At 44.3% G+C, this 23,481-nt stretch overlaps 1 protein-coding gene across 1 annotated transcript; it reads left to right on the top strand.

Moving 5' to 3' along the window:
• The first annotated feature begins 2,280 nt into the window (after positions 1-2,280).
• On the top strand, positions 2,281-22,193 carry LOC133372716 (arylacetamide deacetylase-like 4). Its single transcript, XM_061601712.1, has 4 exons — positions 2,281-2,493; positions 9,690-9,906; positions 14,369-14,432; positions 20,882-22,193. Exons 1-4 carry the CDS (start codon positions 2,293-2,295, stop codon positions 21,654-21,656), a joined length of 1,257 nt encoding a protein of 418 aa, XP_061457696.1. The 5' UTR covers positions 2,281-2,292; the 3' UTR covers positions 21,657-22,193.
• Positions 22,194-23,481: the final 1,288 nt, after the last annotated feature.

The raw sequence follows: 23,481 nt of genomic DNA on the forward strand, positions 1-23,481 counted from the left end.
TTGAACCCAAACACACCCACTTTGCCTCGGTGTTTGCAATTTAGACACAGTGATTGCATAGCCCTAAGTCCCTTCGGTGTGCTCTCTCTCTCTCTCTCTCTCTCTCACACACACACACACACACACACACACCAGTTCCTAATTAATATGCTTCTAAGAGTGTTGTTCCCCATCTTACGTCCTTCTACTTCAGGAGTTTCAGGACTTGAACATTGGGAACTTCTCTCCTCTATACTCCTTTCTTAATGACTACAACATCCATGGGGGGAAATTGGTGTGTGCGCCCGGGCGCATGCAGATAGTTTCTTTGATATCATCCAATTTCCCCCTCAGAATAGACCCATTAAACTTGACAGACATGACTAACAAATGCATTAAGTTCAGTGGGTCTACTCTGAGTAGAATGTAGTTGGATACAACCCACAGAAATCAATATTTGTTCAAAGGACAGAATCTGTACTCTCAATCTCAGTGGAATTGGCTTTGTTTGTCCTTGGGTTTTCCTTAATGAGAGAAGGACCCGCCCTATAATTCAGGGGTGGGAAAAAGTTTTCAGGTCCTATTCCCTTCCAGGCAGCCTTCTGAGGTCCACCTGCAGTGGTGGGCAAAGCCAGAGGCAAAAGAGGGTGAAGGAATTGATGTAAATTTTACCTTTGCACATTAGGGAAGTTGCTCCACATGTTCACACACGCCTCTCTATCCTCCAGCTAGGCAAATGGCACGATCAGAATTCAAGGGCACATTCCAGCCAGGCGAAGGAGGTCATGAATAAGACGATTATATATTATTATTTATTAGATTTATATCCCACCCTTCCTCCCAGTAGGGCACAGCTGTCTTAGCAGGCGAAGCTGGTAAAAGGCACACCTAGCCACTGAGGTCACCTGGGCCTCTAGCGACAAAGATGGATCCAGGAGCACCCCCAGACTAGGGACCCGCTCTTTCAGAGGCAGTACGTCCCCATCCAAAGCAGGCAACTGACCAATTATCCAAACTTGGGAACCACCAACCCACAGTGCTTCCATCTTGCTAGGATTCAGACTCAGTTTATTGGCCCTCATCCAGCCCACCAGAGTCCAGGCAGTGGTCCAGGGCTTGCACGGCCTCTCCCGATTCAGATGTTACAGAGAAATAGAGTTGGTTATCGTCAGCATACTGCTGACACCTCACCCCAAATCTCCTGATGACTGCTCCAAGGGCTTGATATAGATATTAAACAGCATGGGGGACAAGATGGTACTCTGCTGCACCCCACAGCACAACTGCCAGGAACACAAGACAATCACCCAATGCTATTCTCTTAAAACAGCCCTGAAGATTGGATCAGAACTACTGTAAAACTGTGCTTCTGATACCATCTCACCAAGTTGGGCCAGGAGGTCAATGGTATCAAAAGCCACTGAGAGATCAAGTAAGCATAACAGAATCACACTCCCCCTGTCCTTTTCCCAACAAAGGTCATCCATCAGGGCGACCAAGGCTGATTCAGTCCTATAACCAGGCCTGAACCCAGATTGGAATGGATCAAGGTAATCCGTTTCATCCAAGAGTACTTGCAATTGCAGTGCCACAACCCTCTCAATCACCTTCCCTAAAAAGGGAGTATTTGTGACTGGGCAGAGTCCAGGGTGTGCTTTTTCAGGAGCGGTTAGATCACTGCCTCTTTCAGGGTGGTTGGTACTACTCCCCCCTTCCTGTCGCTCCTGAGTTGGCTGCAGCGCAACAGCGACCTTGCTTCACCCAGAACTTGAATCTCATGTCTTAATTACCTGGTGCGGGCCAAACTATTCCAAGCTTTGTGGTTCAGATGCGATGTTAACAGAGTTTGAAACGTTCCCTCAGTCCTTCTTAATCAGCCGCAAAGATGGAGGAGATGGGTGGAGTGGGAGGTACTGAAATGCAAAATGAAATGCAAAAGTCAGATCACATTTATGTGCAATCCCCTCCCACGTAGGGTGAACTCAGTCCTCTTCCTCACCTTCCCACCTATGTATGGAGTTGTTCAATACACTTGAGAGTTAAAAATGAAAGGAAAGAGAAAAAAGTGGTGGCAGAAGTCAGTGTATATATCTCAGTCATCTGGACGCCAAAACTCATGAATGAGGCATAAGCTTCTAAGAACTGGCATCTCTTGGCAAAATTTCATTCATGAGTCAAGAACATCTGGCAGTGCCTAACCTCTTGCTCCTAATCTGATTCTTAGTCAATATGTTTGCTCTTACAACAGACTTAGAGTTTATTAGGGAGACGCCACTGAAGTAGAATATCAGAAGCCACTGGTGTCAGAAGAGGATGCTGCCCTTCTTAGCTCAGAGAATGGCACTCGGCGAAGCTCTGTTGAACCTGCTCCTGTATCTGAGCATTTTCATCCCATTCTTGGCACTGGCTTGGACACTTTATTACCATGTCACCAGGACCCACATACCTCCAGGAATCAGACAGGGTGCAAAACTACATGTTATGTCTCTTTTTGGGAATCTTATGTTTGGGCTGGTGAGTGTCCCTGTTTCTTTTATGATCAATCCCCTCTCTCAATGATTAATTTGCATGACATATAGACTGCATGGAGAGCCTGTTCAAACATGCATCAGAGAAAAAGGAAGCATCCCTAGTAGTTGCACCCACATACAAGCTGGAGCCATGGGACCAATTAGTTTCTTGTGGATTGCTTGGATTGTACATATATTTTGTTCTTCTTTTTTGACTTGAAATAGATATATGATAGCTGTGGGTCGTATTCAGCTAAATCCTACTCATAGTTGACCCATTGAAATGAGTGGATCTTACCTAGTCATGTTCATTAACTTCGATGGGCCTACACTGTGCAGTAAGAGCATTGCATGGAAGCCATCGATTATACATTTTGTAAAGTTGTTTGTTTGCTTTGCATTTGCACACCTCTTATCATAATCCAATTTTGCATGTTGGTTCCTGAAATCAAGGAGCTGGTTTTTGTCTATGTTTGGATATAAATGGATGCTATTTTTGAATCAAGGTGATGGACTGAACCTCTCAAAAGTACTCTGACGTTTTTGTTCTTTAGAATTCCTGAGCAATGCCAGGTACAATGCTTCTTTTTAGATAGATAGATGATAGATAGATAGATAGATAGATAGATAGATAGATAGATAGATAGATAGATAGATAGATAGATAGATAGATAGATAGATAGATAGATAGATAGATAGATAGATAGATAGATAGATAGATAGATAGATAGATATCCAGCAAGAGCCCAGGGTGGTAAACAAAAGCACTAAAAACACTTTAAAACATCATAAAAACAGACCTTAAAAGATTAAAACAAAACAACTTTACAAATATTTTTTGAAAAAGCTTTAAAGGCATATTTAATAAAAAGGGTTAAAATATTGTTTTTTAAAAAAGGTGTTTTTTTTTTAAAAAAAACAACATATTAAGAAGCAATTCCAACAGAGATGCTTAGGTCTCGACTTAAAAATTTTGTTGAAAGAGGAAAGTCTTCAACAGGCGCCGAAAAGATAACAGAGATGGCGCCTGCCTAATATTTAAGGGGAGGGAATTCCACAGGGTACGTGTCACCATACTTAAAGGTCCATTTCCTTTTTTGTTGTACAGAACGGACCTCCTGATAAGATGGTATCTGCAGGAGGCCCACACCTGCAGAGCTCAGTGATCGACTGGGTATATAGGGGGTAAGACGGTCTTTCAGGTTTCTAGGATGAATAATGAGAGAAATATTATGTTCCAGGTTAGATTCTCTCTAGAAACAGAAGTAACACAGGAAAGAAGCAAAGTAAGAACTCCAACAAACCTACAAAAATGTAATTCTCTGTCTTTGGAGATGGCAGATGTTGCCACCACTCACCATATGCTCAGAGGCACATGTTATCAAATTCCTCCAAGCTACACAGGAAGTGGATTGGACTGTGTAAGACCAACCCAAATTGTGATTGCATTTTTACAAATTTGTATTTTATCATTATTTGGACTGCCTTCGAGTCAATTTCAGCTTATGGCGACCCTATCAACAGGGTTTTCATTGTTAATGGTATTCAGAGGGGGTTTACCATTGCCTTCCTCTGAGGCTGAGAGGCAGTGACTGGCCCAAGGTCACCCAGTGAGCTTCAAGGCTGTGTGGGGATTCGAACCCTGGTCTTCCAGGTCATAGTCCAACACCTTAACAATAGCTCAGAGAGAAGGTCAGGTCTCCTGCTCCCCTGGTGCATTCATGATAGCTGCCCAATATCCCTGCTTTTTAAAGTTTGATAGAAATATCTGTGGGCTTTAGGTACATTCTTAAACTGCAAGGTTTTTTGCCTATTAGTGAATATTCTCATTTTTGCAAAGCCGTTTTCCATAGTATAATGCATTCAGTGTTATATCATATCATGCATTATTTCCCCTAATGTATGCATTCTATGGCCATTTTACACTAGTGTAGGCATTTCTGTGCACATTACTTGGCTAGAGATCTTGGAGAACTCACAAACGTTGGAGTAGTGCACATTTCAAAAGACGGCCATGTTTCAGTTTCCGTTTTGTTTAAGAAAGTATGCCTTTGGCCTTTGATCGATTTGCCTTGAAATGAAAACTAAACTGAATTTCTCCCCATCAGTATTCTCAGTTCATTCACCGATAACGTTTTGCATACATCACGTCCATACAAGCAGGGACGCATCAGACTGGCTTGTTCCACTGCAAAAAGCCTACAAAACATGTTCCTTCCAATTCCGAATTCTTCCCAATGTGAGGGAAATTGTTGGGGAGGGCATGCCCCCCAAAACTTGGAGGCTGGCAGGGTGTAGGACAGGCTAGTTGAACTATCTTTGTTTTTTCACATACACACTCCTTAGAATTGCACCCTAAGTTAAAAAAAAGGATCCCACTGAACAATCTGCTGCTGTTGGATCTCTCAGTGGCTTTTGATACCATTGACCATACTATCCTCCTACCGTACCACCCTCCTAGTCTGTCTCCATGAGTTGGGAGCTGGTGGCACTGTGATAAATGCTCCACTCATGCTTTGGGGGATGGTCCCAGATCATGGCTACTTTCACACTGCCCTTTATTCTATTATTCCAACATTTTCTGAACTGGTCACTTGCGTATGATATTTGACCTTTCACACGAGTAAAAGCTGGTCCCAGAAATCTAGTGGAATAGAGTGGAAGTTTAGCATGAATATTCATGATAAATAATACCAGAAAGAATCCATTTGCAAGCCTGGGAACCTAGAAGATTGTGGGAGATTTGCTCATGTGACAAGCATCCCGGCATGCAATGCAGTCCACTCCTTTAGGCACGTGTCAGTTGTTGTTGTTTCCGCCCGATGAAAATTGTACCTGTATTCTGGCATAGGGATGAATAGCAGCACTCCCTCCTTTCCCCACACACCCCTGTGGGTATGTGTTACGAAGGGACCTTGAGCATAGCTCACTAGAAATCCAAGTTCCCCAAAAGACAGCAGCAGGATCTTTTGCTGGAGTTGCCCGCACGTCACCCCCCAGAGCATGTATTATTTTACCCTTAACCCAATGACACACACACTGAAAGTAAAATAAAGAGTGGTTTTATTAAGAGAAGAAAAAAGGGAAAATATTGCAGTTTACAATTGCAGTTAACAATGAGCAGCTTTCTAACTATGACTCATTCATTCAGCAACACTGGATAGACTAAAGCAAAGAGACTAACCCTATGAACACCTTCACATTAAGCTCACCCACACAGGGAGAAAAAAAGGAAAGAGAAAGGCTCAGAAGTTGCATATTCCAAGATAAAATCTTTTGCATCCGCCAGGACTTGGACTCCAATGTTACAGCAGTTGAATCATATGAGGTCTCCAGAACACAGCCTTGTTCTGATTTTTTGGATGAGTTTCAGTTGGTGCAGCTCGAGGACGTTGACAAGGTGCTTGGACAGGTGCGTGCAACCACTTCTGTGTTGGATCCTTGCCCCTCTTGGCTAATAAAAGCTAGCAGGGATGGAACTGCCGGCTGGGCCAGGGAAGTGATTAACGCCTCATTGCGAGAGGGAGTGGTCCCTAACTGCCTGAAAGAGGCGGTAGTGAGACCGCTTCTGAAGAAATCTTCCCTGGACCCAGAAATTGTTAATAACTATAGGCCGGTAGCAAATGTTCCATTTCTGGGCAACGTCCTAGAATGAGTGGTTGCGGACCAGCTCCAGACACTCTTGGATGAAACTGATTATCTGGATCCATTTCAATTGGGTTTCAGGCCTGGTTTTGGCACGGAGACAGCCTTGGTTGCCCTGTACGATGACCTTTGTTGGGAGAGAGACAGGGGGAGTGTAACTCTGTTGATTCTCCTTGGTCTCTCGGCGGCTTTTGATACCATCGACCATGGTATCCTCCTGGGGAGGCTCGCTGAGCTGGGAGTTGGAGGTACTGCGTGGCAGTGGTTTTCCTCCTACTTGGCGGGTCGTCTCCAGAAGGTAGTGCTTGGGGAGCATTGCTCGATACCCTGGACCCTCCAGTATGGAGTTCCGCAGGGGTCAGTTCTGTCCCCCATGCTCTTTAACATCTACATGAAGCCGCTGGGTGCGGTCATCAGGAGTTTTGGAGTGCGTTGCCACCAGTATGCTGATGACATGCAGCTCTACTTCTCCTTTTCATCTTTTTCAGGTGAGGCTGTCAATGTGCTGAACCGATGTCTGGCTGCGACAATGGACTGGATGAGAGCTAACAAACTGAGGCTCAATCCAGACAAGACTGAGATGCTGTTAGTGGGTGGTTCTTCTGACCAGATGGTGGATGCTCAACCTGTCCTGGATGGGGTTGCACTCCCCCTGAAGGAACAGGATCGTAGCTTGGGAGTACTTTTAGAACCATCCCTGTCACTTGAGGCTCAAGTAGCCTCGATGGCACGGAGTGCTTTCTACCAACTTCGGTTGGTGGCCCAGCTACGCCCCTATCTGGACAGGGATGACCTTGCTTCAGTTGTCCACGCTCTGGTAACCTCTAGACTAGATTGCTGCAATGCGCTCTATGTGGGGCTGCCTTTGAAGACGGTTCGGAAACTGCAGCTTGTGCAAAATGCAGCGGCCAGATTGTTAACATGGACCAGGCGGTCCGAACATATAACACCGGTTCTGGCCCGCTTGCATTGGCTGCCTATATGTTTCCGGGCTCGATTCAAGGTGCTGGTTTTAACCTATAAAGCCTTACACGGCTTGGGACCACGATAGTTGATGGAACGCCTCTCCCGATATAAACCTATCCGTACACTGCGCTCAACATCGAAGGCCCTTCTCCGGGTGCCTACGCAGAGGGAAGCCCGGAGGATGGTAACAAGAAAAAGGGCCTTCTCAGTGGTGGCCCCCGAATTATGGAACAATCTCCCTGATGAGGTACGCCTGGCGCCAACATTGTTGTCTTTTCGGCGCCAGGTTAAGACCTACCTCTTCTCCTAGGCATTCTAGCATTTTAGCATTTCAGTATTGTAGCATTTAGCATTTTAGTATTTTTAGTATTTCAGTATTTTAGTTTAGTATAGGTTTATTTGGAAATTTAATGAGTTATGTTTTAAATTAATCAATGTGTGGTTTTAAATTGTATGTTGATATTTTGATGTTGTGAACCGCCCAGAGAGCTTCGGCTATGGGGCGGTATAAAAATGTAATAAATAAATAAATAAATAAAATATACCTTTCCTGGAGAGTTGCTGCAAGACTAAGGCTGAGAGAGAGAGACTTTTGTATCTAGCCCAATGAGCAAAAGCTCCGCCCTTTGTAACCAGTGCCAGATTTGAAAGTTCTCACCCAAATCCATAGCTCTGAAATTGTCCCAAAGATGCTAGCGTGCGTTGGTAAGAAAAGCAGCGGTTGGAGCCCTCCAGAAGAGGAACTCCTCTCCCCTTCTCACTCCCCATGTTTTATACCTTTTCCTAACTAAACTGACCGCAAAGTAAACCCAATGTAAATGTCTCCAGGAGGATGTGGATGTGATAAATAAGAACAATGAAAGAATTTAGGATAATCCTGTCAGGGAATGTGTTGTTTTTCCAGAAACCATTCCCTGAGGGATTCCCAGATAACGGCTGCAATCCTGTCTCCTCCAAAGGCTTAGATTATCATAAACATTTCCTTTGTTTGAAAGGAGTGCCTATTCTTCCTGGGTGACAAATCCCAAATTTCCATAGGAGTCAGGAAGTCTATACCTTCAGGTATTGCAAGATATATACGCAGAGGTCACCGAGGGGCTGTTTCCCAGGAATATTTGAGTCCTCATAACAGTATGTGGCGTCTCTCCTGTGTAGGAACAGCTTCTCAAGGCCTTCCCACACACACGCTTGGGGACAGCGAGATGTACTGTAGCTGCAGGTGAAGACGTATGTGAATCAAAACAAAGGCTGTATGAACTGCCTTGAAACTAGGGATGGTATCCAGAACTAGTCCTAGACCTATGGAATTGATGGACATAACTAAGTTAGGTCCATTAATTTCAATGAGTCTGTTCTGAGCTAGGGATATGCTAGAAGTTTAGCCAATTCAAATCTGGTACCATTTTTTCATTAATTCTCTTATTCTCTATCCTTTCGGATCGACTTTTGTGTTGCAATTTTCTGCAGCTATTTTCAAAAACAGATTTTTTTAAAACGTTTGAAAGTGTTAAGTACAATAATAGTATCAATATTTTCTTTCAACTTGCTAACATTTTCTTTCAAAATATCAACAATTATCAGTATTTCCTTTTGAAATATCGATATTAATCTCAATATTTTTTGCAAGAGGGAAAATGGAATTGGTACAAGCAGTGGCTAGTGGACACTGAATGAACTTGAATCAATACCAGCCTGTCGGAATGATGGATCTTAAGAAAAACAACAACTGAACTTAAGTTGTTTTAAATCCTGACAAGGATCAACTTCCTCAAACAGCCATAACGAAAATAAATTTGGCAAAACTTGAACAAAACACAGCATTAGTCAAAAGCAAAGAGACAAAAAAAAGAGAGCAGAAAAATGTTTTTAAAATACCTGATGGGATAAAGGAAGGCTTTTAACACCCGTCTAACAAACTGTCAGAGAGGGAGCTGGTTCGATTGCCCTGATGACAGACGTTCAGAATCTCAATGTCAGTGAAGAAAAATCAACTCGTGAAGACTGTGATCATGTAAGCGTTATTGTGGGGACTCTCCAAAACTAGCAGAGACAACCTTGGGTGACATCGTGCGATGCGGGTCTGGGCCGTCCTCGTCATGAGCTGATGTGAAGCAGCAGCGGATGGCATGGTGGGGCTGTGCCGCTCCCCTCCCCTCCCTCTGGTCCAGTCACTGCAGGTGGAGAGGGGGGGATGTGGTGGCAGCAAAGTGGGCGCAGTATGAACGTGATGGCAGGAGCACCAGGTTGGTTCCACCGGCATGGGGAGGTCAAGTGAGTGGTGCATCCCAGTTTCCCCACCACACCATCCACTCCTGATGTGAACCAGCTACTGCAGCCATGGAACTGTTTCAGCATTTCCTCACTGCTGATCTCCTTTTCTGTCTGTTTTCAGTATTGATGTATTGATTCATGACTCGCCTTTTATGTGTGCCTCAAGGCGCATGTAAAGACAGCAAGCTTTTTAAAACAGGCTTGGGGGCAGAGTGGTCTTTTTTGCTTCCAGTGTGAAAAGCTCTTATGTCTTGCATTGATGAGACGTGAATGTGTAGGGCTCCTTACTCTGTTCCCTTATGTCTTGCTCTAAAACAGGCACTGTTTCTGGAGAAAGTTGGCATCTGCCATAAGTATGTCATCTGGAGGCTTGTGATGAATGGAATACCACCTAGGGAGGACTCAAAGTTGATCATCAAGGATCTGCTTTTTGATGGGATTCCAGTAAGAATATATTGGCCTAAGGCATCACCTGCTAGAAACGGGAGAGGAATGCTCTATCTCCATGGAGGAGCTGGCTTATTTGGAAGCATCCGTAAGTTTTATGGGAAGCTGCCTCATACTGGTCCATCTAGTTTAGTGCTGTCTGCACTGACTGGCAGTGGCTCTATAGGGTTACAGACTAGGGTCTCTCCCAGCCCTACCTGGAGATGCAGGGATGGAACCTGGGATCTTCTGCATGCAAAATAGATGATTTGCCACTGAGTTACAGCCCCTTTCTTTGAAAGGAGCCTACATTCCTTCACTCAGTTTGCTTAGAAGCTTTTAGGACAGTGCTTCACCAAAAGGGTTCCTGATATGTTAGACAGGACGTCACAAACAATGGTTTCTACTTCCATCATGTTCAGCTCACCTTCAATCCACAATGCAGCATGGGATTCTGTTAATTTAAAAAATGGGGGAGCAATGTTTGTTTGGAATTGAGAACAGCTCCATAGGAATATTGAGTTTCATAGCCAATGAAAAATCCAAAAAATGGAATCATAGAATTGTAGAGTGCGAAGGGGCCTATAAAACCATCGAGTCCAACCCCCTGCTCAACACAGGAATTGAAATCAAAGCATACCCGACAGAGGGCTGTCCAGCTGCCTCTTGAAGGCCTCCAGTGTCGGAGAGTCCACTACCTCCCTAGGTCATTGGTTCCATTGTCATACCGCTATAAAGTTAAGAAGCTTTTCCTGGTGTCCAGTCAAAATCTGGCTTCCTGCAATGAGCCCTTTATTCCATGTCCTGCACTCTGGGATGATCAAGAAGAGATCCTGGCCCTCCTCTGTGTGACAAACTTTCATGTACTTGAAGAGTGCTGTCATATCTCCCCTCAGTCTCCTCTTCTCAACTCTAAACATGCCCAGTTTTTTTTAAAGTCTCTCCTCATAGGGTTTTGTTTCCAGTCCCCTTGCTTATTTATTTATTATTTATTTGTTTATTGTACTTATATACCGCCCCATAGCTGAAGCTCTCTGGGCGGTTTACAGTAACTAAAAACATTAAAACAAATATACAAATTTAAAAACACATCTTTTAAAAACAATTTAAAACAAGTGTATCTGCATTCTTCTTACAGTGCAGTGTCCAGAACTGGACGCAATACTCAGGATGAGGCCTAACCAGTGCCAAATAGAGAGAAACCAATACTTCACATGATTTGGAAAATATACTACAGCTAATGCAGTCTAAAATAGCATTTGCCTTTTTTGCAGCCACATCACACTGTTGGCTCATATTCAGCTTATGATCAACAATAATCCCAAGATCCAAAAATAGGGACGCCTTTCAATCCTGACCCTTCTACTTCATGTTTCCCAGGTGGATCAAAGACCCTCTTTTGGGAGAAGACTGAGCCAAAGTAGGAATTGAGCACTTTGAGTAGCTGTGCCACCATTTCCTTTCTCTGTCTTTTACTATGGACATACCGGAAGAAACCATTTTTGTTGCTTTTAGCATCCCTCGCTAGCCTCAGCTCATTCTCAGCTTTAGCCTTCCTGACGCCATCCCTGCAATTCCGTGATACCTGCCTGTACTCTTCCTTTGTGGCCTGGCCTTCTTTCCACTTCCTGTATGTGTCCTTTTTTGTTTTCAGGTCATCTCTAAGCTTCTTGTGAAGCCACATTGGGTTCTTCTGCTGTTTCCCCCCTTTTTTCCTTGTTGGAATTGCTTGCCATTGCGCTTTTAGAGTTTCCTTTTTTAGAAATTCCCACCCATCTTGGACTCCTTTTCTCATTATGGTTGCTTGCCACGGAACCTTATCTGCCATTGTTCTGAATTTATTAAAATCTGCTTTCCTCAAGTCCAGGATCAACAGATGGTACTCTCAGCATTTGCTTCTGTTAAAATCAAGAATTCAAGTATGGTGTGGTCACTTTCCCCCAGAGCTCCCGTAACTGCAACTTCATCCACCAAGTTATCTCTTTGGTTCGAATCAAGTCCAGGATAGCTGATCCTCTGGTTGCTTCCTCCACTTTCTGTAGGAGAAAGTTATCTCCAACACAAGTCAGGAATTTTTTTGGCCATTTAAGCATTGCCATTTTGCCAACAGCACATAGTTTAACTGAAAAGTGTCTTACTTTGGTTCAGAAGTTGCTTGTCACAGTTGCTTCTCTGCTCCAAGAAAACTGGTGTTGCCATATCCTCGTCCTTTCAAAGAAACTTTTCAACATTGCAGTATTATCAGTGGCTGGGCACCCAAATGTCTTACCTTATTTGAGAAAGGGCCACGGCTGTCACAATTTCTAATATAGGTTCATGCCACAATAATGGGGCATTACTTGGATGTCCCATTGAATTCCATGGGGATTTCTCAACTCAAGTACGTGCACGACTGCAGATTAAATTGGTTAGTCTTACAGGGGCCACACAGGGGTTAACAAGGGACCCCATGAATTTTCAGGTCTATGGGAAAAGATTATTCCCCTCCCCAACTTATTCACATCTACGTCTTGTTTTTTCCAGAGTGTAGAATAAGGTGGAGGCATATTAAATGGACTAAGACCTGGGAGAGCAGGGTTAAAATCAGCCACGAAACTTGCTGAGTGATCTTGGTCTCTCAGCCTAACCTACCTCACAGGATAATGTGATGATAACCTGGGGGAAATTAGACCCATCAATGCCACCTGAACTCCTTGGAGGAAACGTGGAATGGATATAAATGTAACACAGATAAATGAGGAATAATTCACTAATAGGCAAAAAAACTTGCAGTTTAAGAAAGTACCTATGTTGATGTTATGTGCCTTCAAGTTGATTATGACTTATGGCGACCCTATGAATCAGTGACCTCCAAAAGCATCTGTCATGAACCACCCTGTTCAGATCTTGCAAGTTCAGGTCTGTGGCTTCCTTTATGGAATCAATCCATCTCTTGTTTGGCCTTCCTCTTTTTCTACTCCCTTCTGTTTTTCCCAGCATTATTGTCTTTTCTAGGGAATCATGTCTTCTCATTAGGTGTCCAAAGTATGATAACCTCAGTTTGTCATTTTAGCTTCTAGTGACAGTTGTGGCTTAATTTGTTCTAACACCCAATTATTGGTCTTTTTCGCAGTCCATAGTATGCACAAAGTTCTCCTCCAGCACTACATTTCAAATGAGTTGATTTTTCTCTTATCTGCTTTTTTCACTGTCCAACTTTCACATCCATACATAGAGATTGGGAATATCATGGTCTGAATGATCCTGACTTTGGTGTTCAGTGATATATCTTTGCATTTGAGGACTTTTTCTAGTTCTCTCATAGCTGCCCTCCCCAGTCCTAGCCTTCTTCAGATTTCTTGACTATTGCCTCCATTTTCGTTAATGATTGTGCCAAGGTATTGATAATCCTTGACAAATACAATGTCCTCATTGTCAACTTTAAAGTTACAAAAATCTGCTGTTGTCCTTACTTTCGTCTTTTTGACGTTCAGCTGTAGTCCTGCTTTTGTGCTTTCCTCTTTAACTTTCATCAGCATTCATTTCAAATCATTACTGGTTTCTGCTAATATTATGGTATCGTCTGCATATCTTAAATTATTGATATTTCTCCCTCCAATTTTCACACCTCCTTCATCTTGGTCCAATCCCGCTTTCCGTATGATATGTTCTGCGTACAGATTGAACAAATAGGGTGATAAAATACACCCCTGCCTCACATCCTTTTCTATTGGGAACCAATCGGTTTCTCCACATTCTGTCCTTACAGTAGCCTCTTGTGCAGCGTATAGGTTGCGCATCAGGACAATCAGGTGCTGTGGCACCCCCATTTCTTTTAAAGCATTCCATAGTTTTTCATGATCTACACAGTCAAAGGCTTCAGATATTTCTATCAAATTTTAAAAAGCAGGGAAATTGGGCAGCTATAGTGAATGTACCAGGGGAGCAGGAGTCCTGACCTCCTCTCTGAGATATTCTTTCACAGTTCAATCCACTTCCTGTGTACCTTGGAAGAATTTGGTGACAGGCAGCCCCACTAGTCCTATACTGAGGCTACAACTGGTCTCAGGACAACAGGAGGCAGGGTTGAAAAGCTGAGGCTCCTACTATCTTTTGCCATAGCTATACTTTTGGATTATGGTTGGCTGAGTGGTGCAGAGACCTGACTGGCCAGAGAACAGGAGATTGACATAAATGCCTTCACAAGTCTCTCTAAGTTCATAGAAGTATAATATGTCTGTGGTACTAGAATTGGTAGAAAAGTGTTTTTAGAAACTCAATGTCAGCAATGCCAACACTTGTGCTCTGGCATAGCGGTCAGATCTTTCAGAAGGCTAAGGCTGCAATCCAGTCCATGTCTACTCAGAAGTAAGCTCCACTGAGTTCAATGGGACTTAATCCCAGGTAAGTGTGTCTTGGATTGCAGCCTTAATACACATTCACCATAAAACCTGCAGAAGTGATCCTCCTAAATTTGCTGTATGCCAATGAAGTATTAAACTGGGAGGGAGGGGAAGGCATTTTCATTCTATGCCGCTTAATTGAAATGGTCTTTTCAATGGTCTCCTTTTGGTGACACTTATGTTTTTCAGGCGCATATGAAAGGGTGTGCCGCTACATTGCCCGAGAGAGTGACACCGTGGTTGTGAGTGTTGAGTAAGTACTGTAATTTGCTTATTACTATTTAGAAGATTTATAAACCACTTGATCTAAAAAGCTCTCTAAGAAATGTGCATTTAATACTAGAGATCAAATCCTAAATCCACAATCCAATTAAAAACAAATATACATAAAAATATTGTCATTAAAAATATACATGGCTATAATGCAAAGAGATGTTGGCAGAAATGATATTCTACCAGGGGTGTAGTTGTCTAGGGTCTCAGGGGTCTTAAACCTCAATACACATTTTTTGGGAGCCATGTCCCTACTGTATGTCTCCAGCATCCTATGAACCAATCAGAATGAAAGGGGAGTGAGTTAGCCACTGAGAAGAGTCTTCTAACTGGCTCCTTATCACTTCCTGCTGACTGGAGCCAAGCAGAGTGAACAGAATTCCTGTTTGTTCCTACTTCAAAAAGCCAAGTTGTAGAGAGTGTGAGGGTGTGGCTGGGACTATTATGAAGAGACCCTGCACTTCTGCATTTACCACTACACTACTGTATTCTGCTGGCCCTGGGCTCCTACTGGGGACTATTCAAGGCAAGATGGCGACGAGGGAGGCTGCCTGGTTCCGAGCGTTGCGGCTGGTACGATAGTTTTGAAATCTTATGGTCATCTTACAACTTTCAAACTCAATCCAAACTGCTTTGAAAGCTGCAGTTTGTCTGGCGGGAAAAAGTCAGTGGTAAAAGGCCTTTGAGAACACCGGCTTTACTAACTTTATCTGCATCACCTTCCTCCCACGGCTCCCACACGCTGTGCTCAATCACAGCTATAACCCTTCTAAAACTAGGGAGTGCAGATGGAGATACCTGGACTATAAACTGTAAATATTCCCTTCGGAAACATTTTTAATTGCGCTGTCTGGTTCCTCCAGCCCTCCTGTATTTCGATGGTTGTCCATCTTAATTTGGGTCCGCTTATCCTGGAGTTTGACTAGCTTGCCCAAGATCTTACACCTTTTAGATAATCTAGAGCACTGGGAAGAAGATGAACACGTCTTATCTCCTATGCAGCCTGGCTTTCGCAAGGGCTTCAGTACAATTGACCAGTGCTTTGTCCTGAACTATCTGATCCAAAAAAAAGGTACACAATGCACCAAGAAAACTATACGTCGCATTTGTTGATTTATCATCAGCTTTTGATTCCATAGACAGACAGCGACTATGGGGAAAATTAGAGGCCAGCGCAATTGACAGACGTCTTCTATTTCTCATACAGCAGCTTTATTCCAACACAGATATCAGGATCAGAGTTGGTAGGGCAGGCTATCTCTCTGACTCAATCCCCACCTCGAGGGGTGTCAAACAAGGCTGCATCCTGGCCCCGATCTTATTCAACCTTTACATAAACGACATTACGCAGGAAGTCTTCGATCCCTCCTTTTATCCTCCTGCTGTTGGAGGACAGAAGACTCCAGTATTGCTTTACGTGGATGACATGGCCCTCATTTCACTAACCTGTGTGGGGCTGAGAAGATTGCTCACTAAATTTGGAAGGTATTGCAAGAACGAAGGATTATCTGTTAACTATAAAAAGACCAAAGTAGTTGTTTTTGTTAAGAGGCATGAGCAGCACAACTGGATGCTGGATGGCCATAGGCTAGAAGAATGCCGCTCATTTAAATACTTGGGTATCCACTTTTCTGAAAATGCTCTGTGGTGTACCCATTTAGAGGCACTAACATCCTCAGCTGCCCATTTATTAGGGCCTAGAAAGAAACTTTACCATACTGAGGGTCATCGCCTAATAGAACCAACGTTAAAAGGTTTTGCAGCCAAGATCGTGTCCCAACTTTTGTATAGAGCAGCAATTTGGGGTGTGCAATGCAGAGACCAACTCGACATAATCCAAAACAAGTTTCTGCACCTGCTCCTGTCCGTAGCACATAGCACACCTGGCGCCCTTCTAAGGAGTGAAGCAGGCCTTCCACCTCTCAAAGCACGCATACACAAATCCATCTTAATATACTGGAAAAAGCTATCAACGATGCCAGAACACCACCTAGCCAAAAGATGTTTCCTGGAGCTACAGAATCGGGATGGCTGGTACAACGTAGCAGACGTCTGATGCTTAGCTACTCAATCTCCCCTGCCACGTTAACCCAGGACATATCTGAAAGCACGATTAGGGACTTTGTCCACGACAAAGATGCCCCAAAAGACCTTGAATATCTAAAAAAAATGTAAATCGGCCATCTGGTTTGGTAAAATTAAGCTAGATCATGAAAGGGCCTCCTATCTGCAGGAGTTAACCTTTTTTCCCATAAGAAGTGCCTTTACCCGACTCAGATTCCAGTTGATGCCCACTGAATATCTGGTTGGCAGATATTCAAACAAACCACTAGAAGATCGACTGTGCATATGTGGGTCAGGTCAAACAGAAGGCATGGAGCAACATATATTACACTGCACTCTATACGACACACCAAGGCTGAAGTTCATCTTTCCCTTTCAGTCTTTATTAGAAGGCCAGTCAGATGAACTTAAGGTAAGATGGCTACTGGCAAACAAAGACAAATTCGACACCTACAGGGTAGCTCCGTTTGCATTAGCTGCAACGAAGACAAGAATGGCCTTCCTAAAACACACGAGTCCTACCAACAAAGGGCACATTTTAATCTTAATATATGGGGAAAAAATGAAATAAATATCAACATTTCTACAATCATTTTAATTAGTTTTTGAAAACTCAGGGTTTTATCTATGCATCATGGGATAGATTCCTAATGTCCCATAAATGTTTTACTTGTATGTTTTACCAGATGTTTTGTATTGATACTTGCATTGTAATGGTCATTGGCTAAAAACAATAAATCATCTTTTGGTCCCTTGTTACTGCTGCCTTAACATCCTCCAATCCTATCCCCTGCAACATTCCCGCTAACATCTGGGAACAGCATTTTGCTGGGCTGTTTGAGGCCTCAAGTAACCATCTTTCGACCCGTCCACCTACCGCGGACCGCACAGTCCTTCCACCCTGGCTGCCTGTCACATAGAGCGAGGTAAAGTCTCTGATTCGTGCCCTGAAACCCAGCAAGGCTCCGGGTCCCGATGCGATCACTCCTGATGCTATCCCTCCTAGCCTGGTGGGCCCCCCTATTGGCTAACCTATTTACCCTGTGGCCTGGCTCGAGGCCATCATTATTCCAATCTTCAAGAAAGGAGCCAGAGACGACCCCTCAAATTACAGACCCATTAGCCTTTTATCGGTCGTGGGCAAGCTGTACGCCAGCTATCTAAATTCCAAACTGATCTGCTGGCTTGAGGAGGAGAATGTTCTGGGTTGGGAACAGGCTGGTTTCAGAAAAGGTAGATCCACCCTCGACCATTGTATCCTACTAAATCACACGGCAGAAAAATATATGAGCCTCTTGGGAAATGGCCTGTTTGTTGCTTTTGTCGACCTCAAATCTGCATTTGATGCCATTCCAAGAGATAAACTTTGGGCCAAACTTTCTCAAACTAACATGGACAGGAGACTCCTCTACCTCATTTATCGCCTTCATCAAACCACATCCCTCTGAGTTCATTGTGGTGCCGATGGGACTTTAACAAACCCTATCTCCGCCTCCAAAGGGGTCAGACAGGGCTGTATCCTAGCCCCTGTACTCTTCAACCTCTTCTTAAATGATCTCAGTACATGTTGTTGTTCTCCCGCCTTCCATCCCTCCAAGGTGGCCGATCAAAATTGTCCTCTGCTGTTATACACTGATGATGCCGCCCTCCTGTCTCTGTCCAAAATAGGACTGAAACAGCTTTTCCGTGCCTTTATAGCCTACTGTGCCACAAACTCTGTGCCACGCTGTGGCTTCTCAGTAGACTTTCTATCCTCATTAGAGTCTGAAGCAGCCAAACGGACCATCGAGACCTGGATTAAAGACGTCTACCTCCAAAGCTCATTGTCAAATGCTGCTAAGACTTGCTCCCCAACCCATTCTGATTTAAGCTTCACATTCCCTAACCCCGCCCCTTATCTGGAAAATGTGACTATGCCCAAGCCTTCTCTAGGGCCCGATTCAACTGCCTCCTCTCCTCACTTTTAGTAGGCCGCTACCAGGGCACACACCACGAACTCCACTTATGTCCCTGCAGGAATGCAGACGTCGAGTCACTGTCCCATATTTTCTTTGTTTGTTCCTTCTACAACGCTGAACGCTCTAGGTATCTAAACCCCATTATAAAAAAATTCCCTGGCAGGCCCACAGACTGTTTACTGAAACATCTTCTGGCCGGTATCGACAAGTCAACCACCCTATCTGCTGCTAAGATCATTTTCGCCGCCCAAACCATACGTAAGATCTTTCTTAGTTAACAATGCTCTGTTTTAACTTCCACGAGCTTTGCCAGCTCTATTTTATAATCCATGGTTTTTACTACCTGTAAAATCAATTGTATATTGGGTCTATGACCGCATGATAAAATTTGATTTGATTTGGTTTGAATAAATTATCTATCTACTGTATTCTACTGTATGCCAATCCGCCACGACCTTTCCCACAATACCTCATTTCATTCCTCTCCCCCATCCCAGCAAACAAATCTGGGGCACTTTTGGGAATCCAGATTAGCAGAGGGGTTCCTCTTAGTAATTCCACCACCTTCAGAGGAGTGGGGGTTGGGGATTCACAGCCTGGGTAAGGATGGTGCTACCTTTCAGGTTCTGTTTCATTCATTCATTCATTCATTCATTTATATCCTGCCCTTCTTCCTAGAGGGAATCAATCATAGATTCAGTTTTCCACATTTCAGCAGCAATTTGTTAATTCTCTCCCCAAAAAAACCCTCAAGAAAATTCATCAGCATCGTAATGTCCATTTTCCCCTAATGAACACAGGTTTGTATGTAGCTTAGACTAATGTACACAGTTTTGCAAACAAGTTCCCCTAATATCATGCATTTTTCTATGTTATTTTCACTAATATATTCCAGTTTAGGCACATTTCCCCCTAATATCATACATTTTCATAAATGTTGTTGGGTTGCAGAACTACATCACAAATTTCAGGTACGTGCGAATTTGGAAGGATGGCTGTGTTTCCGTTTCCGTATTGTTTTGGAAAGTGTGAATGTGATTGATTTGCCTTTAAATGCCAACTAGATCTAACGTCTCCCCCATCCCTAAGCCTGTGAGAGAGCATGCTCTATGGCAGGCCCAACGTGATGGAACTCCCCTCTGCAGAGGTGCGTCTGGCACCGTCATTGTGGAGTTTCCATCATATGTTGAAGAGACACCCTGGCCTTTGAGCCCTGAGGTGCATGTGGAGGCTGTAACTCCACAGGGTGCTAGCCCTGGAGTGAGATTTCCTGTCAGTTCGATGGTTAGAGACAGTTACTTCCTGAATCCCAATCAGATGAGGCTTTATGGCTAGGCTCTCTGTTTATGTCCCCTTTGAGGGCTCATCCCCTTGGTATCCTCTTGTAGTTAACATTTCACATCTTAGGGCGCAATCCAGCTGGGAGGAAGGGCGGGATATAAATAAAATAATAAATAAATATTTACACTGGGCAGAGGGGCGTTGGATATGACGGATCTTTGGTGAGCCAGCATGGTCTGAGCTCTGTCAGGCTCCACCGGCAGAAGCTCCTCTGCTGTGGTGGAGCTGGGAGTCCACCAGGGAAGACCAGCCCGGTAGAGTGTTGCTGGTGGAGTTCAGCGGAGGGCCCCAAAAAGCGGCATTTGGGAGCGTGTCAGAGGAGGAGCCGGGGGAGACTTATGCAACATCCAACTCCCATTCGGAGCTCTCCTGCTGGTCCCCATCCGGGCCAAATTATGCCGTGTAAAAGGTCAGTCTGAGAAAATACTTCTAATGGAAGTCAGTGGGGAGTGCTTACATGCTGGTAGGGGCATCTGTGAGAGCCAGCATTCTCTTTTTGCTTATGCCTGCAGCTCCAGTAGAGCTGACATTCCACTGGCCCAAATTCTTCCAAGCTACACAGCAAGTGGATTGGACTGTGAAAGACCAACCCAAATTGTGTTTGCATTTTGACAACTTTGTAGGGCAGTACAATATCTCAGAGAGGAGGTCAGGTCTCCTGCTCCCCTGGTGCATTCACTATAGCTGCCCAATTTCTCTGCTTTTTAGAGTTTGGTAGAAATATCTGTGGGCTATAGGTACATTCTTAAGCCGCAAGGTTTTTTTGCCTATTAGTGAATTATACTCAGGGTAGACCCATTGAGGTGAATGGCCAGCTTACTTATACAAAGGTAACACTTCCATTTCTTGTTCCACACACTTTTGTTTCTGGCCCTCTGGCCCACATCCCCTGGCCTGTGGATCCCAGAAGGCTGCCCAGAAGGAATGCAGTCCTAGGGGTTCTCCATGCTTGCAATATAAATAAAATAAATAAATAAATAAATAAATAAATAGATCATTCAGGAAATGCCCTTCTGCTATAGAACATGAAATGACAACTGCAGACTATATCTCGCTTTTGCTTTAGATTCCGTTTAGCTCCTGAGCATCTGCACCCAGTCCCATTACTCGACTGCTGCACTGCTGCAATACACTTTTTGAAGAATGCAAAGGAATATGGAGTGGACCCCAACCGCATTGCCATTGGTGGGGACAGTAGCGGAGGAACATTTGCTGCTGTTGTTTGTCAAGAGCTGGTGACCAGAGTGGACCTTCCAAGAATGCGAGCACAGATCATGGTCTACCCCTTCCTGCAAGCAGTGGACTTCAATTTGCCTTCCCATCAGCAAAACTGTTCAGTTCCCATGTTGTTCAGGAAACGGGCTATCCAATTTGGTTTCGCATATCTCACTGGGAAGACTATCAATGTGGAAGGGATTCTAGAGAATGCCCATGTTCCTAGGGATATGTGGGTGAAGTACAGAAAATGGATTAGTGCCGATAACCTTCCAGAAGAATTTAAGGCCAGGGGCTATGTCTCAAAAGTGCCTGTTTCATTTTCACAAAAGCTTTATGAACTTGTCAAACCGGCTTTTGACCCAAGATTTGTCCCGCTTTTGGCAGAAGATGCGATTATCTGCCAGCTCCCCGAGACATTCATTTCGACCTGTGAGCATGATGTTCTGCGGGACGATGGTCTGTTGTACAAGAAGCGGCTAGAGGACAATGGTGTGCCAGTGACATGGCATCATGTTCAGGATGGGTTCCATGGAGTAGCAATCTTCATTGATTATGTGCTACTTGAATTTCCAGGCACACGGGACTGTATGGAGCATGTAGCACAGTTCTTAAAAGGGCTGTAGAGATAAATGACCCACTTTCATTAGCAGTGCTAGTCTTCCACTTCAGTGGAGGGATATATTACTCCGATATGAATAACTTGAACAGTCTCAAAGAAAGGGCTGCCTTCAGTGTTAGCCCCGCTCAGAGCAGAGCCACTGAAATGAATGAACACAGCAAACCTATGTACATTAATTTCAACTTACTCGGATACAACCCAAATCCTTTCTCTCTCTCAAGGATGAATGAACTCGTGGCAGTCTTTACGTTCTTGGACTACTACTCCCATCAGTCCTGACAGTTGGCCATGGTGGCTGAGGATGTTGGGAGTTGGAGGGCCCAGAGCTTGGAAAAGTTACTTTTTTGAACTACAACTCCCATCAGCCCCAGCCAGTAGGGCCACTGGATTGGGCTGGTGGGAGTTGTAGTTCAAAAAAGTAACTTTTCCAAGCTCTGGGAGGGCCACAAGTTCCCCATCTCTAAATACTGTGTAAATGTTGATATTCAATTACGAACATGCTTTATAACAGTTCTTAATAAAGCAACACTAACATGGTCAATATGGTGAATCAAGGGGGGTACTGGGAACAGCTGTTCCTTATGTAATCTGTAACATCCTCAGACATCTGGAGGGTTTGTGCCTGGCATTGGTGAACGGGGCCAGCTAGGGATTTATTTGGTATGTTGCCTGGCATGCTACCCAACAGCCTCCCCGCCTGAGTTGCCTTGGACATAGTATGGAGATCCCCAGGCTTATAGTACTGCAGGATTTTTCACATCCATGTTGAGGCTGCCAGGCCTGGGGCAGCTCAGGACTCCATGGCCTCCATGACAGCCATGGGACTGTCCCAACATGTCATCAGCCCAAGGGATGTGGCCCACCACACCTTGGACCTGGTTTTCTTGGTGGGGCAAGAAGAGGAAAATCTGGAGGTCGGAGATCTTACTGACAAGTAGTACATCCAGGGTCTCAGGGGATCCTAGACCTCTTACTTTTTTGGGAGCCAGGTCCCTAAGTCTCCAGTTTCTTATGAGCCAATCAGCATGAAATGGGAGTGTGTTAGCCACTGAGAAGAGTCTTCTAACTTGCTCCTTGTCATTTCCTGCTGACTGGAGACAATCAGAGTGAACGGAATTCCTGTTCATTCCTACTTCAAAAAGCCAAGTTGTAGAGAGTGAGAGGGTGTGGCTGTGACTATGGAGGAGGGACCCTGCACTTCTCAAATTGCCACTACTCTACTGATCTTACCATCATTCCCTCCACCCCCCAGAATGCACTAACCACCCCATTCCCTCCATTAATCCATTAGATCAGGGGATGGGCATTTTTTTGCTCCCACCCCATGGTCCAACATTCACCGGTGGGTGGGTCAACCCTCCTGTGAATTACATGACATCCTGTCAAAATCCCACAAGCAGAGGTTGAAAGAGCTAGGGTGGAAAGCCTTGCAGAAACCTCCCTGTGCTGATCCTGTCAACTTTTCCGATCCTCCCCGGCTTCTCGTTTGTGCTCCTGTTAGGAATAAATTATTTCCTAGACCCAAAGAGTTGTCAAGAGTTGTCAAGAAACGCTACAGAACTAATGCTGCAATGAATCATGGATCTCCAAGGGGGTGTGGGACATGACCCTCTAGCTCTTGCTTCTTCCCTCATGAGAAAGGAACACGCCGAGGCGCCTATCAGGCTAGAGAAAGAGATAAAATGTATCCCATCTGGATTGTTATTGTTTCTCTCTGTCTTGCTTCACTATACAAATCCTGCACATTGTAGCTAATCCAGCACAAGTTGTTCCCAAAACACTTTGTTAGAATGTATCCATAGTTTTACGTCGTACTGCTGTGTGGGTAA

Source organism: Rhineura floridana, chromosome 18, assembly GCF_030035675.1.
Source record: "Rhineura floridana isolate rRhiFlo1 chromosome 18, rRhiFlo1.hap2, whole genome shotgun sequence".
Lineage (NCBI taxonomy): Eukaryota > Metazoa > Chordata > Lepidosauria > Squamata > Rhineuridae > Rhineura > Rhineura floridana.